Source organism: Balaenoptera acutorostrata, chromosome 1 (genome assembly GCF_949987535.1).
Source record: "Balaenoptera acutorostrata chromosome 1, mBalAcu1.1, whole genome shotgun sequence".
NCBI classification, from domain to species: Eukaryota; Metazoa; Chordata; class Mammalia; order Artiodactyla; family Balaenopteridae; genus Balaenoptera; species Balaenoptera acutorostrata.
In genome coordinates, this window is record NC_080064.1 from 61,205,375 (window position 1) to 61,222,290 (window position 16,916).

The window sequence follows — 16,916 nt, forward strand, 5'->3', positions numbered from 1 at the left end:
TTCAGAGTCTTGCTAAACTGCAGTAGCTTCCCTTAAACTACATTCTTTGACACAATTATTCTCTCTCAGCTTCTTATTCTCATGTTTCTATCTTAACCATTTTGTGGTTTTTTTATCATCTATATTTATTAGGTAATATGCATCATGTCATTTACTTTTAAAAGTCATATATAAATGCGAAACAATTTTTTAAAAGAAAGAAGCTCCTTTTCTCCTAAATTTAAGAATCAAACAGAACTAAAACTAACCTTTACTTAAAGTAGCATATGGAAGATAATACTATTCTCCCAAGTTATCTACTAACTTTGGCAAGCACCTATATTAAGCATTTTTAAACTGATAATTTTTTGATAACCATAATATATTGTTAACAGTAGGCTACTGAATTAAATCTACATCATTATCAAATCCTTTCCTAGTTTTTTCATCTATACTTTTCTGTATTTTCCAAGGTTTCTATAATGACCATGAATTTAATGTGCATGAACACTTTCATCATCAGAAACATCTGAGGAGGTTATTTTTAAAAACAAAATCACAGAAGCTTCTACCTTAATAGAATTTTGCTGGAGAATAATGACCCTAGAACTTACTTCCATCTAAAGATTATCTCTTCATTATAATTCAACATATTGAATAATAAATCTCATAAAGAGTTGATATTTTAAAATTTCTGCCTTGTGACATGATAAGATCTGACAGGAAGTCAGAGAGGTCCTGGCTCAGTTATTAATTTGCAATATGCTCATAAAAATCACTTCACTTGTCAGAACGTTCTAATCTATAAAACGAAGAGTTTATATGAGATAACCTTTTAAGACATCACTAGTTCTAGACCCTTACATACTCAAATTAATATTCTGGATTTTTATAAGATACAGACATGTAAAATTTTATGTATATATAAATATACTAATAGATATGAATATACTAAAATTTGGCATATTCACCAGCATTATATATAGCTTAGATATATATAATTTATAAATATACCTATATTAATAGAAAGCTAAAGAGATAATGATAAAATACTGAAATAAATAAAATAAATAGATTCCCTGTGAGATCCAAACATCAATCTTAGTTTTAAAAGGAAACAGAAGAAAATTAAAATTAGCCTTAAAGTGTTCACTAGAATGGATAGATGACTGAACAGATGAATGGCTAGAAGCATGGATGGGTAGACAGGGGAGGGAAGGGTTGGAGAGGGATGGAGGGAAAAAAGGACAATAGTTATGTCCTCCTTATGTGTCCCTTATTCCTTACAAAGCTAGGAAGAGGGAGATGACCATCTTAAATCTTCTTAGTGTTATATCATGATCTTCACTCTACTTGCCTTCCAGATAGTCTATAGTTAAATAGTAATACCTTTGTTTTAGTCAAGATTTTATGCCTTTGGTTCCTTATCTGTAGTATCTCAAAGGAGATAAAATATTGTGAATATATTACAACATGTTATAAAATACTACATCCAAGTATAAGCTATTACTACAAAAAGAAAAGCTACCTCTAAATCTCAATTATCTGTTACTCAGAAAAAAATCAAATCACCTTACCTGATATTGATACCTTGTTTGTATATTTTACATGCATCAGAAGGCAGAATTCGGGAAAGTAAAGGCACTGTATTTGTAAAAAGAAAAGGCAAAAAATAACCACCTAAAGTTCTGAGAGATTACAAATTTTTTAATTAGAAGAAGAGTAATGTAAACATTTTACTATTTCACCAAAATTGTAATAATTTCCTTTAAAATAGTATTTTCCACTTAAAAATAATATACAAAGCAATTTTGAGCAACTTCAAATACCTACTATTTAATTGTAATTGCTGTATGGTTCACCACCACCCCCCACCAAACACATGTAAGAGTAGCAGAGTTGATATAATGCCACTCTTGGGTACATATTGTAGGCTATTACTGTAAGTTAGAAAACGATGCCCTGTGGTAACTAAATCCTCCTGAATGGGTAACCAGATAAGCCTGGATCCCATCTGATCCTCTAAATATAATTGGATTAAATACCAGAAAAGTAATACGTGTAACAGAAAAAGACACTTTTAGAGCTAGATAGTCAAATTTGAGTCTGAATCCCAAATATGTGGGTTACTTAAGCTCACTGTAGCTCAGTTTCAAAATCCATAAAATGCAATCATACTATTGACTTATAGATTTCTACATTCCAGTGTTGCTTACATTCATATCACAAGCTATATTCTCATAGCTTTTTATTATTTATTATCTGCTATATTTTGAGGAAATATGAGTTATTCTATGGATAAATAAATCTACATAACAGGCTATATAATTAAACTACCACATACCAAAAAAAGAAAAAATGTGAAACTCAAAATTCTTGAAATTAAAGATTACATCACATGTACATGTGTATGTAAATGGGTGTGTGTATCTATGTAAGATATATTACATGTATATTTTACAAAACAGTGTTTTAAAAATGGGTGATAAATCAACCTGGGTTAGAAAGAAACAAAGACTTTGGAGAAAATTAAGGGCTAGTTTTTTAGTTAACTTTTTCAAAAGCATCAATATTTGCTCATTAACATTAAAGGTATACCAAATATAAAAATGTCTTTTTTAAATACTTAGAGGTCATTTAATCCAAAATGATTTCCAGCATTGAAGACAGTTTTCTAGACTTTTTATTTTATAAAAGCAAGAAAATTTTACGTCCAGAGGGAATATCAACTAAGAGTTACCCTGGTCAAAGAACATAAGAAATCATTTTCTGATAAAATTTTTCCTTATATGAAACAACAGAAGTTTAGAAGATTAATAATGGCATAAATCTACGTAAATGATCAAAGCTCCTCTTTCATGCTTATTGAGATCCAGTTTTTATGTCCTTAAATACTTGGTGTAGCGTGAAAAAGATGATTACAAGAAGACAGCATTCTAACAATTTAAATTTAACTGATTACATCTTTTGAAGTAGTATGGTAACCTATAAAAACAAAACTTAGAATCACATACCAATACCCATTTATCAAAAATCAGAAAAGGAGAAAGAGAGGAATGTAGAAAAAAAATAAGAAGCTTGGGGTTTGACAAGCAAAAGTTAAAAAAAAAAAAGATATCATTGAGAAAAAAAGATTTTAATGCATTCCAAAAATAAAGCAATTTTCATTTTCCCAATTCTGTGATGACTTTTTCTTCCCCCATGTAAACTGAACAATTAGGCTGTCTATATCTTGTTACCTCAGCATAATCTGAGAGTCTAACACAGTACTCCAAAGGCAGCATAATCCTCTGAACTGAAAAATGGGAAGTCTCAAATTTTAATTTTGGTTTTGCTATCACTTACTCCCTGATTTTAAGAAGAGTTTCTAGGTCGAATGTTTTCCATCTATAATATGCAAAAAACAGTCCCAAATACAGGATGGATATTCTGTAGATTATGAGATAAAGAAAAAAAACTATTAGTTTTTCTGTTGAAACATGCTATATACACATAATGTTAAATTTGTAGTGATTATAAAATTATTTAACACTTTACAGTATCTGAAGGGCTTCCTTCAAAAACATGACTTCATTTCATCTACACCAAAACAAAGTCTTGAAATAGGTGGGGCAGTTATTATTATCCCCATTTTTAAAATGAAACTGAAGCTCAGGAAAGTTATGTGATTTGCCATGTCAAACAGTTAGGAGCCAGTACTTCTGATTCCAATTTAAAGCTTTTCCATACCTAAAAACTCAAGCTGGAATAATTTAGTCACTTTCAGACTTGCTGTTAACCAAGTCTGAGGCTATTTTCAGCCAAACACTGAAGGAGAAAGAGTAGAGTTTGTGGGCTCCACTACCTCTAAATTAAACTTAATGCCAGACCTCAATATTTCTTAACTTCCCCTTATTTCTGGGTTGCCTTTTTTTTAAATATTAGGGGCTTTAACAAGGGGAGGAACCATGCCTAAACTCTGGAAAAAAGCTTGATAATCAAATCAAATAATAGAGATTATCCAATTTGTTTAATCCGAAGTGTCTAAACTAAATCTAGCCAATGAGTTTAGTTTTTAAAATTATAGATGACATCTAACCATCAGGTGCTAATAATTTGACATGAAATCGGTAAAAACCTTTATCAACAATGAAACAGATGGGCTGACTTTTTTGCATCAAAGTCAAGTTCTCAAAGAAGCAATACTTTAAACAAGTACCTCAGTGGTTGCATAATGAACTTGATTATGCAACATTTATAATGTGTTTATAACTATAGATCATATGCACAATTTCTAGAGTAATTACATCCATTTCTATTTCTTCATGTAACTGAAATGTCACTTTTAAAATATTTTAGAACATTTTGCTCAGCAACATAAAGTGACTATCTTAGAATTCAAACCACTAACAATTACTAAGACAATCAATTAAAGAACCAGTACACTCAAGGGACAACCTCAGTTTAGGATTGCCAAGAATGACTGGGGTCTTTACAGACAGAAAAAAACAGGATGAAAAAACAGTACTCAGGCTTTAGACCAATCTAACTTAGACCTCTTTTATTATACAGTGCTATTACAAACCTTTTTTTCTCTCAGTATTCTAGAACACGGGGACTTCTGAATAATTTATAGAGCATAAAGGACTATCAGAGTTAACAAAATCATGTGTGATCTTTTTTTTTTTTTTGGCCATGACATGAGTCTTGTAGGATTTCAGTTCCCCAGTCAGGGATTGAACCCGGGCCACAGCAGTGAAAGTCCAGAGTCCTAACCACTAGGCCACCAGGGAGCTCCCTCATGTGTGATTTTGATGGGGCCAAAACTAGCCTGATGAGCTAAAGTTGCTAACAATGTTAGAAAAAACTGATTATATTTAGGGATTAAAATTTTGCATTTAGAGATTAAACACTAGAAAAACCTTAATCACCCATGCTGTACAGTATTATGCAGCTATTAAAAAAAAAAATGAAGTACTTCCTCATGAACTAAAATGTAAGATACCTATGATATATTAAGTAAAAGTGACAAAATGCATAATGATATAATAGTATGATCCCATTAAAAAAAAAACTAATGCTGAGGCTATATATACATATATACATTTATATTTATATATATGTACATACACACACATTTGTAAGCATTGAAAAGAGTTTGAAATATTCATATGAAACATTAACAGTGGTTTCTAGAGTTGTCAGTATCTGATTTATTTTTATGATTACTTTATGATTTATTTTTATGATTATTTTGGTGATAATAAGCATTCAAATATCTTTAATATCATAAAGATTAATTCAGATGCTTTAAAAAACACACATAAGCACACTATATTCAAACCTATATACAGATTACATTAAAAAATGTTTAACCCAAAAGTTAGTGGTTTGGATAGTTGTTTACTTAGTAAAGTAAAGGTCACTAGGATCAAACTTCTTATTTGGACACGAAAGTTTTCTCCCTAAGTAGACTCATGTTTAAAATGGGGAGGAGAGAAAACTTACCTTGCCAAGGTAAATCAATAAATGACTGTAAAATATCTAGGAATTAACGTCTTTCATAAATAAGTGGAAGAGTGTGCAACCAAATAGTATGTTAAAACAGTGGCTATAAAGTATGCAATAAAAGCAGCAAATGTGATTGAAAGATGACAAAACATACAAAATCAATTAATGTTAACCAAATTCTTCACATTCAGGGATCTAAATACTATATGTCAAACTTCCCTAAATTCAGTAATCTAATAATCCCATAATTATTCTTCTCTTCCCTCTGAAAATTCCTTATATTAAATTATTATAATATTTGAACCGGCATTTTATTTAAAAAAAAGAGAATTTTTAATCTTAAAAATAATAATTATGAAAGTTACTAACCAGGTTAGTATAATTAAGTATTACTATAGGGCTTTATAGCCATTACATTCAACATGATGAAAAATATTTTAATTTCCTTAGGGCAATATTTGTTATGTTAACATTTCTATATAATAGTTATATTTGCACTTGCATTTCTGCATACGTACATATTTTATAGTAAAATATAGCACACTCTTACCCCAGCTTTGAAAATCCCAGTGAAGTTCTAGATAAAAGTCACCTAGCTGAGAAATGAAATATGAATAATTATTGAATGCACACCTTCGTTAACAGCTCTTATACCTACTTAATATTTTGCTTAAAAAAAAATCTGTTATCATTAAAGGTCTATAGACAGGAATAGGAAATAATTTCAATGTATGGAGTTGGAGAAAGAACCAAAAAATATATATGGTTATTACTTAAAATTACATTACAATAGCAGACATTACTACACATATCTACAAAGGAAAACTCACACCACTCTAGATTTTACAAGAACGTTTTAATCACATAAGAACATATCTGAAACTGACAGGCATTTAAATTTGCATCAATAAATATTCCATTTCGCATAACAATAAGTAGTATTGTAAAAATAATAACTTTAGAAGTGTTATTAAAAAAATGAGTAACTTCCAAAATGATTATTGTGTAGGCTCATAATGGTCTAATAAAATCACCCACTGCAATAGAAACTTTTTTTCTATAAAGTGATAACACAGGTTTACTAAATCTGAAATAATATGTCATCATATGAGATCTATAGAGAACGTTTTTATTTCACAAATTAGAAGCTAAACATCAAAGACTATAACTGTTCAGGGAACTATTAATCAAATATCGTCAAAAAAATTTATCCCTTGAGACTTCAAAAACAAAGCATACCTAAAAGAAGACATAGTCATGATGATATATCTTTCTCCCACAGTTCTTTCACGCATCCAAAATACAGAGGAAAAAAACAACAGAAAACAAACCTCTCTCCCTTTCTGTGCCAGCACACCCAGCTCTTAACATCATGAAGTAGGACAGACAAAAAGAGTTTTGTTACATAAAGAAAATGCAAACTGCTCCTAAGGCAGTAGCACTTCAGCTCATAGAAAATCTTTCAATCCAAAGGACAAAGGAAAACTACTGCCATTAATTATGACTTACCTCCTTTTTTCTTAGAGCTCTTACCTAATTTATTGAAAGCAATAATTCTTTATCTGCCTTCTAAGATCAAAGCAAATAATGCTTCCCATAAGATTACACATCATAATCAGAGTATTTTGTAATGTCATTATTGCTTAATTGAGGCAGGATTTTTACCATTTCTTGACCCTTAATAATTAGTGAGAAATTAAACTGTATTTTTAAAATGCTTAAAAGTAACTTGCAATTATCCTTTAGTGCAAAATCAGCAAAGAAATTTAGCCTACCTCTTTCAGGGCTTTTAATAATCGAGGTCGTTTTTCTTCAACACTTTCCCTGGATTGCTGCTTAAGCTTCCTTAAAAGAGCTGTAACTAAAATTTAAATTTAAAAAATTTTTTTAATTTAAAATAAATTTCACCATGCTAGATTGCCAATTACACCTCAATAAAAAATTTATGAAAAACAATTTCACCATGCTAGGAAACACCACTGGCTTATTACACAGAGATATAATATAGATACTGTGAATAAGTTAGAAAATACCTTTAGCAAAACTGTTATGATCCTCAAGGAAAACTGAAAACAGATACCTCGACATCAACTTATTCATACTAGTTTTGCTAGTTTTTAATCATCAGTAGGCTTTATGTGACTGAGTCAAGATTACCAATCTCAGTCAGATGATGCAGTGTCCTGTTGTCAACACTGATCTAAACAATGATCTCAAAGATAGATCTCAAAAATCCCACTGGACATTATTTTTCTAAAAATGTAATTATCTGCAATTGTTACCAGTTGCATCTGTTCTTCTCTCACTTGAGGCTGTACTCTCACATACCACCAACACAGCATAGAAAATACTAAAATGAACCCTATTCTATCTGTGAAAAGAACTTCTGACTCTAATAAAACCTGAAACCCCTCAGAGCGTCTTCTCAACAGTTAAGAGATGGAGATTTAGACAGATTGCCTAAGCGCAAACCACAGCATTACTACTTATTAGCTGTATAAACATGGAACACTTAATTTCCCTAAACTTCAGTTTCTTTTTTTCATATGTCAATTAAGAATAAAGTGAAATCTGCTACATGGAGTTACTACAGAGGCTCTATATAAATTGCTTACTACTGTGCCTGCAATTAGGTAAGTATAAGTTTTGTTTATTAGAATAAAGGTCTAAAATTAACTAGCAAAATCAATCAATCCCTAACATTTATTAAAATAAGGGAAAATATTAGCCTTGAATGAAATAAGATGAAAAAATGTACAGAGGGGGGTAAAATGTATACATCAATACATGCCGATTTCCTCCTGGTCCTGTTTTCATATACATATATATACATACAAACAAATAAAAATACTATTATTTTTACTATTTTACAGTATGCACTCATAAACTACTTAATGCCTATGTGGAATACAGAAGTATAAGGGAAGTATAAGGTTGGGGGAAAAATAATGTGGAAAGAAGACAGTAATAAAAGTTTATTAAATCAGATTTGTTTTGTCCACAAAGGCCAAATTAGGAAAAGCTCAGGGAAGAATATGAGAAATAGTAGAATCTACACTTATTTTTAACCACAGGTCTAACTTTAATCCCAATGTATTTTTAAAAGTCAAAAATCAAAGAGCAAAGTTTAAATTACTAAAGGTCTTTTGGGACAGAAGAGGATGAGACATAAAAGTCAGGGAACATGGGACCTAGTTTCAGTTACACACTAGCTCTGTGATCTCGGTCAGCAGTTCCCAAACAGAAGTCTACATTTCAGTGGCCAACTGTTCAAGTTTCCAGTGATATGCAGCCAAATGAAAAAACTGGGAACCAGGGTGGATTTTTTTTTCTTTATAAATTATATTCTTTTTTTAAATTTAAGGACTATTCTTTCTACTATTTCTGGTTTCAAAATGTCTTTTTTTTTTTTAATGAACTTGTGATCACAGAAGAAAGTACTTTTAAAGTTCTTATACGCTAAAATGAAAAAGTCAGCTACTCTACATCAATCCTTAAATAAAACTCTTTTCTGGTCTATAAAATCCAAATAGTGTGAGAACCAATGACCTATATAAACATTAGGGTTCTTTACAGATTCAAATTTATATGAATCTGGTTAACCTTCATGTTCATTATAACTTAACTTTAATATCAAAGCGATATTACCTAAATGTAGTAGAATTCTTTTTATAATTCTTCTCCACTATAAAGGCAAATACTTTAATAAATGTTTATTCAATCTACCTTGCCTTCAAATTCAAACAGACCCCTGTTGACATAAAGAACAAAAAGAATTAATTTCCTAAATAGAAAAGATATCAATGAAAAGCAGAAGTCATATAGTTTCCATTAACTAAATATACTGTAATTGACTGAAGACATTTAGTGGATAGAAAATTATGTTAAAATGACCAAACATTATTAAAAACGTAGTGACAACAACTATATATAGCATAGTAATGTATGCAAAGAAATTCCTGTTCTATGAGACTTCACATTAAAAATAACATCACCTTGTGGAAGCAGAAACGAACACTCAGAACACAATTAGACAGGGACTTCCCTGATAGCGCAGTGGTTAAGAATCCGCCTGCCAATGCAGGGAACACAGGTTCGATCCCTGGTCCGGGAAGATCCCACATGCCGCGGAGCAACTAAGCCCATGCACCACAACTACTGAGCCTGTACTCTAGAGTCCGCGAGCTACAACTACTGAGCCTGTGTGCTACAACTACTGAACCCACGTGCCTCGAGCCCGTGCTCCGCGACTAGAGAAAGCCTGCCCGCAGCAACGAAGACCCAAAGCAGCCAAAAAATAAATAAAATTAAACAAATAAATTTATATAAAAAAACACAATTAGACAAAATTACCATCATTTTGGGGGGAGGGTCAATATTTGTACTCCCATACTGTAAGGATCTTATTAACAGTGATTGATAATGAAAATAAAATCAGCTTTAGAGGATTTGGATGATATTAGACAGAATTCATACAAAGGCTCAAATGAAGAACTCCAAAAAACCACAACTAATTTAACTTTCTCTTTCCTTCTTCTCCCATATAGAGTACTTTTAAAGTTTTCAGTTTTTTGTGTCTCAAGTTTTTGGAGCTATGCCCTACTGCTCCAAATATTACTTAAATGTGTATCTTCTGCCTTCTACTTCCATCTGTGCTCCAGTCTAATTATCTCCTCCTTCTTACTTGTACAGTTCCACCTGCATATACTACAGAAAACTCAAATTCAACAAACCTAACACCAAATTAATTAAAATCCATACTGTTCTTTTTCCTATTTTCTGTATATCAATTAATTAATGAGATAGCCATTAATCCATGATAAAGGCTTTGGAATTACTCTGAATCCTTCCATTACTACCAGTATCCAAGAGATAATCAACCACTGTAGATTCCTTCATTTATCTTTCTAATCTATCCCTTACTTTTCTAAATACACTGTTCTTCGTTAAGTCAAGTTTACCACATTTGTTCTAAAGGCTGTTTTTCTAAGAATCTCTTGCCTCCCTACTCAATTAAATAGTCTTTGGGCTTATCTAATAATGTCAATTCCTGCTTTAAAGTCTTCTGAGGTTTTACAGTGACTGGAGATTGAGATTAAAACCTTGAAAAGCACATAAAGCAGATCTCAGTCAGTGTGGCTCCTTTACCATCAAACTTCATCTCTCAAAACTACCCTTCAGGGGCTTCCCTGGTGGCGCAGTGGTTGAGAGTCTGCCTGCCAATGCAGGGGACACGGGTTCGAGCCCTGGTCTGGGAGGATCCCACATGCCGCGGAGCGGCTGGGCCCGTGAGCCACAACTACTGAGCCTGCACTCTAGAGCCCGTGAGCCACAACTACTGAGCCTGCGCGTCTGGAGCCTGTGCTCCGCAACAAGAGAGGCCGCGATAGTGAGAGGCCCGCGCACCGCGATGAAGAGTGGCCCCCGCTCGCCGCAACTGGAGAAAGCCCTCACACAGAAACGAAGACCCAACACAGCCATAAATAAATAAATAAATAAATAAATAAAAAGAACGTGAATTTCTAAAAGAAAAAAAAAAAAAAAACTACCCTTCACCCACGGTCGCCATGTAGCCTCATTTAGGGAGCCACACTGAAATATACATTGCTCCCTAAAACGTGCCTTGTTCTTTACATTTCCATGCTTTATATATATTCTGCTGTCATAGGCTAGAACGTCCTTACCCACCTTATTAACTCCTAAAATCCTTTGAGACTCAGCTTAAATAAACCAAACACCTTGCCAAAACTGAAATGACTTTCTCCCTCATCTTTTTTCCTCTAGTACTTTGTGAATACTTCAGAATGCTGCAGAATATTCATTGGTTTCTCTCCCCCAACTAAGATGAGTTCCTCAATGTCAAAGCTAATCGCACATTCCTACTACGTTTCCAATGCACCTGATATGTACTTAAGAGACAAATAGACAATCCCTACTCTAAATGAAGCTTACTGCCTAATGAAAGTGGCAGGTAGCATTCTGGCATAGTATACGGGCAGAGAAAGCTTCCTTGTACTTGAACTGAGATCTGAAGAATTATAAGGAGCTGGGGCAGAAGGGGAAGGATATGTGAATATGAGAAACTGAAAAGCCAGCAGAGCTGACATACAGAAACCATGTGGAAAGAACAAGATAAGGATGGAGATGAAAAAGTGACATTATCATACTAGATCTTATAAACCAAGTTAGAGATTTTCGTCTTCATCTTAAGAATAAGAATTTTTAAAGGGTTTTAAATAGGAAAGTAACATGACTAGAAAAAGAAACTAGAAGAACATATAATAACTCTCTGGGTGAAATTATTTCCTTTTTTTCTTCAATAATTTCCTAATTTTCTACAATAAATATTATTACTTTCTTAAAAGAAAAAAATATTTTAAAGTTCTGAACATCTCAGGAGAGTTATAGTAAATAAAAATCCTTATATAATACTTTTCAGAAAAATGTTAATTCTTGATTAATCTCAAATTTTCTTTGCAGGTTTAATTTTCTTTGTTCTAGGAGCCAGAAATGAAAGGATGAATAAGAAAACATATTCATGACTTGAGTTCTCATAAAGATTATATCATCAGGATACAGCATAGGGAAAAGACATTGAACAGCTATTTAGAAGTGTGCTGTGTGCTGCAAAGGAAAATAATGGACCACTTTGAAAACATATAAGAGAAGTTAATCTACTTAACGAGTTGGGAAAAGAAATATAAAGTTGAGACCCAAATGAAGAAGACTGCCAGTTCCTGATAAGACTGCAAACCAACACAGACTATTTCTTTCCCTCCAAACTAACTTTTAATGTTCTACAAAAATAAGACAAGAGGCTGATAGAATTCCTAAAACTACCCTAACATAAATATACCACAATGAAAATCTGTATAAACTATGAGTAAGTCCTGGAGAGACAAAAGACAGCTAGGTCTCAGTATAGATAAGAACTGGAGCCACCAACAGTCAGGGATGGGGTGCAGGGAACAGACAGATAAAGGGAGTCAAAAGGTACCAACTTCTAGTTATAAAAGAAATAAGTCATGCGGATGCAATGTACAGCATGTTGACTATAGTTAACAATACTGTACTGCATATCTGAAAGTTGTAAAAGAGTATATCTTAAAAGTTCTCATCACAAGAAAAATAGAAGTACTGTAACTATGTATGGTGATAGATGTTAACTAGATCTATTGTAGTGATCATTTCACAATACATACAAATAATCAATATGTTGTACTACTGAAACGAATATAATGTATGTCTATATATATTTTTACTTAGGTACACTTATATATATAATATATATGGTAATTATATATATATAAAAGTCATGAATAATTCATATATAAGTTTGTAAGTAACTGCAAACTTCTCATAGTATGGAAAGTTACGATCAATGACAAATATCTCAAATGCATCACATCATATTTTTAGAATACATATCAACAATAGTAATTTATATTGCTTACTCATCTGTCTATCTCCATAACTGATGGCTTCCGCCAGCGGGCTCCATCCCTGAGCATTTTTCACCTTTACTGGAGCATTGTGAGCCAAAAGTAAATGGGCACATTCTGAAACATAAAATGGTGATAACATCAAACATCATGCAACTCTAAATTTAAAAATCATGTAAAAATTCAAGAAATCAGTTAATATAATAGATCTATGATATAAGTACTATACTATAGAGAATTAAATAATTTTTTAAATTCCTCTGTATCTAAACCAGGTTATTTCAGATCCTTAGATTCAAGAAGTATCTATTCTATTACCTAAAAATAAATTGGATCTCCCTGCAAAGAAACTATCATATTCCCTAATAATTGTTCCCAAGGGTATTTTGAGAATGTTTCCATACTATAAAAGACAACCCAAGAAACTCAAGAGTAATTTACCTAAAAATTTCTACTATCTAATAAGGCCCCAAAGAGGATTTGTACATCTGCAAGGTCAAATGGAAAGCTCATTATTTATTTCAAGGGAAAAAAAAGTATTTTCAAAAAGAATCACTAATGTTTCCACAAACCCTTATTTTTCAAATTTTACAATTTGTTTATTTCAGAAAAACACCCAAAAGGGACAAAAACTTGTTTATGACTACAAGGACAAATCTAGACAGTCCTTCTAGTAATCAAACAAAGTCTAAGGTATACTTGACTCACCATCCAGCCCAGGCACAGTCACCCACTGAAACTTAAGGGGAACACTGAAGACTGTGCCACAAGTGACAGAATAATTACATATAAGAAAAATCTATGCTCAGGACACAGTTCCCAAGCCACTGGATTTTTCTTTTTTCTCTTCTTTTTTTTGGGGGGTGGGGGGCCGTGTCCTGCGGCATGCGGGATCTTAGTTCCTGGACCAGGGACCAGGGATCGAACCCACGCCCCCTGCAGTGGAAGCATGGAGTCCTAACCACTGAATTGCCAGGGAATTCCCAACACTGGATATTTTAGGATGCACCGAGGGATCTCTGGCCTCTTGGATCTTGGCTGATAAGTTCAGGGGTGGTGGGTATAAATCATTGCTCTCAACGTTTCCAGTTATTCATGGGAAAATTAATGTACATAGTACTTCATCAATGGATTGTGTGGTTTCAGTTGTTTTGTTTATATAGTATTTACTGTTCCCAACTCCAGTGGCTGGGGCATTTCCAACATTTAACACTGAGGATACTTGGTAATCTGAACCGAGTCTTAAAATAAGAACATAATATATGACAACATGAATAAAAGTTTTCTACAAAAGAAAAAAGAAAGTCTAAGGTATAGACACTTGTATACATTGAGGAAATTTGTTTTTAATTCAAAATAAGAAGCATATTAACAGGCAAAAAAACATTTGAAACCAAGGCTCATGGGAAATTTAGGATGGCTATCCAACCTAAATTCCCTAAATGAATGATTCATTCATTCAATCAGTCTTTTAGCAAATATTTACCAAGTGCCTATTATATGCCAATTCTAAGTACTAGGTCCTGGATATAAGTAGTGAGAAGAAAGATAAGATCTTGCTATCAGAGAGCTCCCATATTAAAATATAATTAAGTTAACTAATAAATAAAAAAAGATAATGATAAGTGCTCTGAAGGAAATAAAGGTGTTATGACAGTTGTAATGTAATGCAAGTGAGCTGAGGTGGATGGAGGAAGAATGGCACTGTTTTAGCACTATTCCTAGTAATAGAAGGAATATGTACATTAGCAGGAAATTACATTAGAATAAAGTAAAGTAAATACAGAAATTTCACAAAGGTGTTTAAGAAAGTCTGCTAGTAATATATAAGCATATATGTACATGAATGTTTATTTTAGGACTATTTATAATGCAAATATGAATATCCATCATGGGGGAATGACTGACTAAAGTATGATGCTTCTATATCCCTGGACTAATAACATGCAGGCATTTTTAAAGAATAGAGTCAAAAGGACAAAGGAGCCACCTGAATGGTCAGCCACTGGCCAAATCTGAGAAACTGAGCATCAAAAAGAAAAATGACTAGTTACAACACATTAAACAAAAAATAATTGATAGGCCCATAATGACATCAAAAAATGAGAGGACAATGAGTTCTCCTTTATAGAAGAATGGCTGCTAATAAATGTAGAAGAAATGATAAAACTAGGAAATCAGCAATAACGACAATGTAATAACTGATATAGGCAAAGGACCTCAATGAATGCTAAAGGCACTAGGTAAAAGGCTATGTGCTGGGAAATAGGATATTTACTTAAAGTATCATCCCAAGATTACTTAATAAAATGAAAAGTGTTCCCTTACAGTAGCGATATCTGAAGATCATCATCTCAATCAAGTGATCAAAACTTAGTGGCAGTAATAGTGGGATAACTTAAAATTATGTTTCCTAATATGATACAATATAAAGTTCACATGCCTCTGCAGTATTCTTTCCAGAAATGTTTAACCTGAATCTAATCAAGCATTGATACCTAATTTTTGATTCATAGAAAAAACAGAGTATAAGGAACAAGTTAAATAACATTATGAGAAAATAATCAGGCAAAACTGAGATGGGAGACATTCTACAAATTAACTGGGGAAGACACTTCAAAAAGTCAGGTACAAAGGAAGGGGGAAAAAAGGTGGGCAAACTTTTCTAGATTATCTGAAATAAACAACCAAATGTAATGAGTGAATCCCAATCAGATCTTGATTCAATATAAAATACCTATAGAAGACATTTTTCAAACAACTGGAGAAATTTAAATATGGATTGGATATCAGATATTATAACAATATTATTATTTTTCTTAGGTGTGATAATGATATTGTGGTCATGATAGACGATGTCCTTATTCTTAGAGATGCATGCTGAAGTATTTGGTGGTAAAATGTCATGATGCTTACATCTAGTTTTCAAATGGTACAGCAAAAATAGTAAAAAAAAAAAAATATATATATATATATATACACATATAAAACACTAAGATAAAGAGAAAAATACAGCAAATATGATAAAATGTGAACAATTATTGAAGCTAGGTAGAGAGTATTTGAATGCTCATAGTGATAATCTTTCAGTTTCTCTGTATATCTGAAATTATTTATAATAAAGCATTGAAAGAAAAAAATGAATAAAAAAGACAAATATTAAAAACAAGAATGACTTTAAGTCATCCCAATAGACTGAAAGAAATGTCTACATTGCACTGCTAAATCATATATCTGCTCAATGGAGAAGTATATTATGATCACATTTTTTTATAAAGGAATAAATAAAAAACTACACATATGAATGTGTGTTTAGATACATACACACATATTTGTACATAATAATAAGCATGGAGAAGAGTATGGAAGAATACCTAGCAAGCTGTTAACATGGGTTACCATGTTTAATGGGAGAAGGGGGTTAATAAGGAAAGAAGATGATAGAGAGACCAGCTAAAAAGAATTTTTTTTAATATATAAATAAATAAAATGGACCCTCTAGAAGACCTAAATAAACATTTCTCCAAAGAAGACATACAGATGGCCAACAAACACAGGAAAAGATGCTTAACACCAGTAATTATTAGAGAAATGCAAATCAAAACCACAATGAGGTATCACCTCACACCGGTCAGAATGGCCATCATCAAAAAATCTACAAACCATAAATGCTGGAGAGGGTGTGGAGAAAAGCGAACCCTTTTGCACTGTTGGTGGGAATGTGAATTGATACAGCCACTATGGAGAACAGTATGGAGGTTCCTTAAAAAACTAAAAATAGAACTACCATATGACCCAGCAAACCCACTACTGGGCATATACCCTGAGAAAACAATAATTCAAAAAGACACATGTACCCCAATGTTCACTGCAGCACTATTTACAATACCCAGGACGTGGCAGCAACCTAAATGTCCATCGACAGATGAATGGATAAAGATGTGCCACATATATATAATGGAATATTATTCAGCCATAAAAAGGAATGAAATTGGGTCATTTGTA

General features: G+C 32.5%; 1 protein-coding gene across 1 annotated transcript in view; it reads right to left on the minus strand.

Annotated features, from left to right (window-relative positions):
* ANKRD13C (ankyrin repeat domain 13C) overlaps window positions 1-16,916 on the minus strand; it is an 82,794-nt gene that overhangs the window by 35,906 nt on the left and 29,972 nt on the right. Inside the window, exons 3-6 of the mRNA XM_007182917.2 lie at window positions 12,924-13,028; window positions 7,245-7,330; window positions 6,020-6,065; window positions 1,557-1,623 (exon numbers count right to left, since the gene is read on the minus strand). Of these exons, the coding sequence (XP_007182979.1) occupies window positions 1,557-1,623; window positions 6,020-6,065; window positions 7,245-7,330; window positions 12,924-13,028 (304 nt within the window). The remainder of the gene's footprint in view (window positions 1-1,556; window positions 1,624-6,019; window positions 6,066-7,244; window positions 7,331-12,923; window positions 13,029-16,916) is intronic.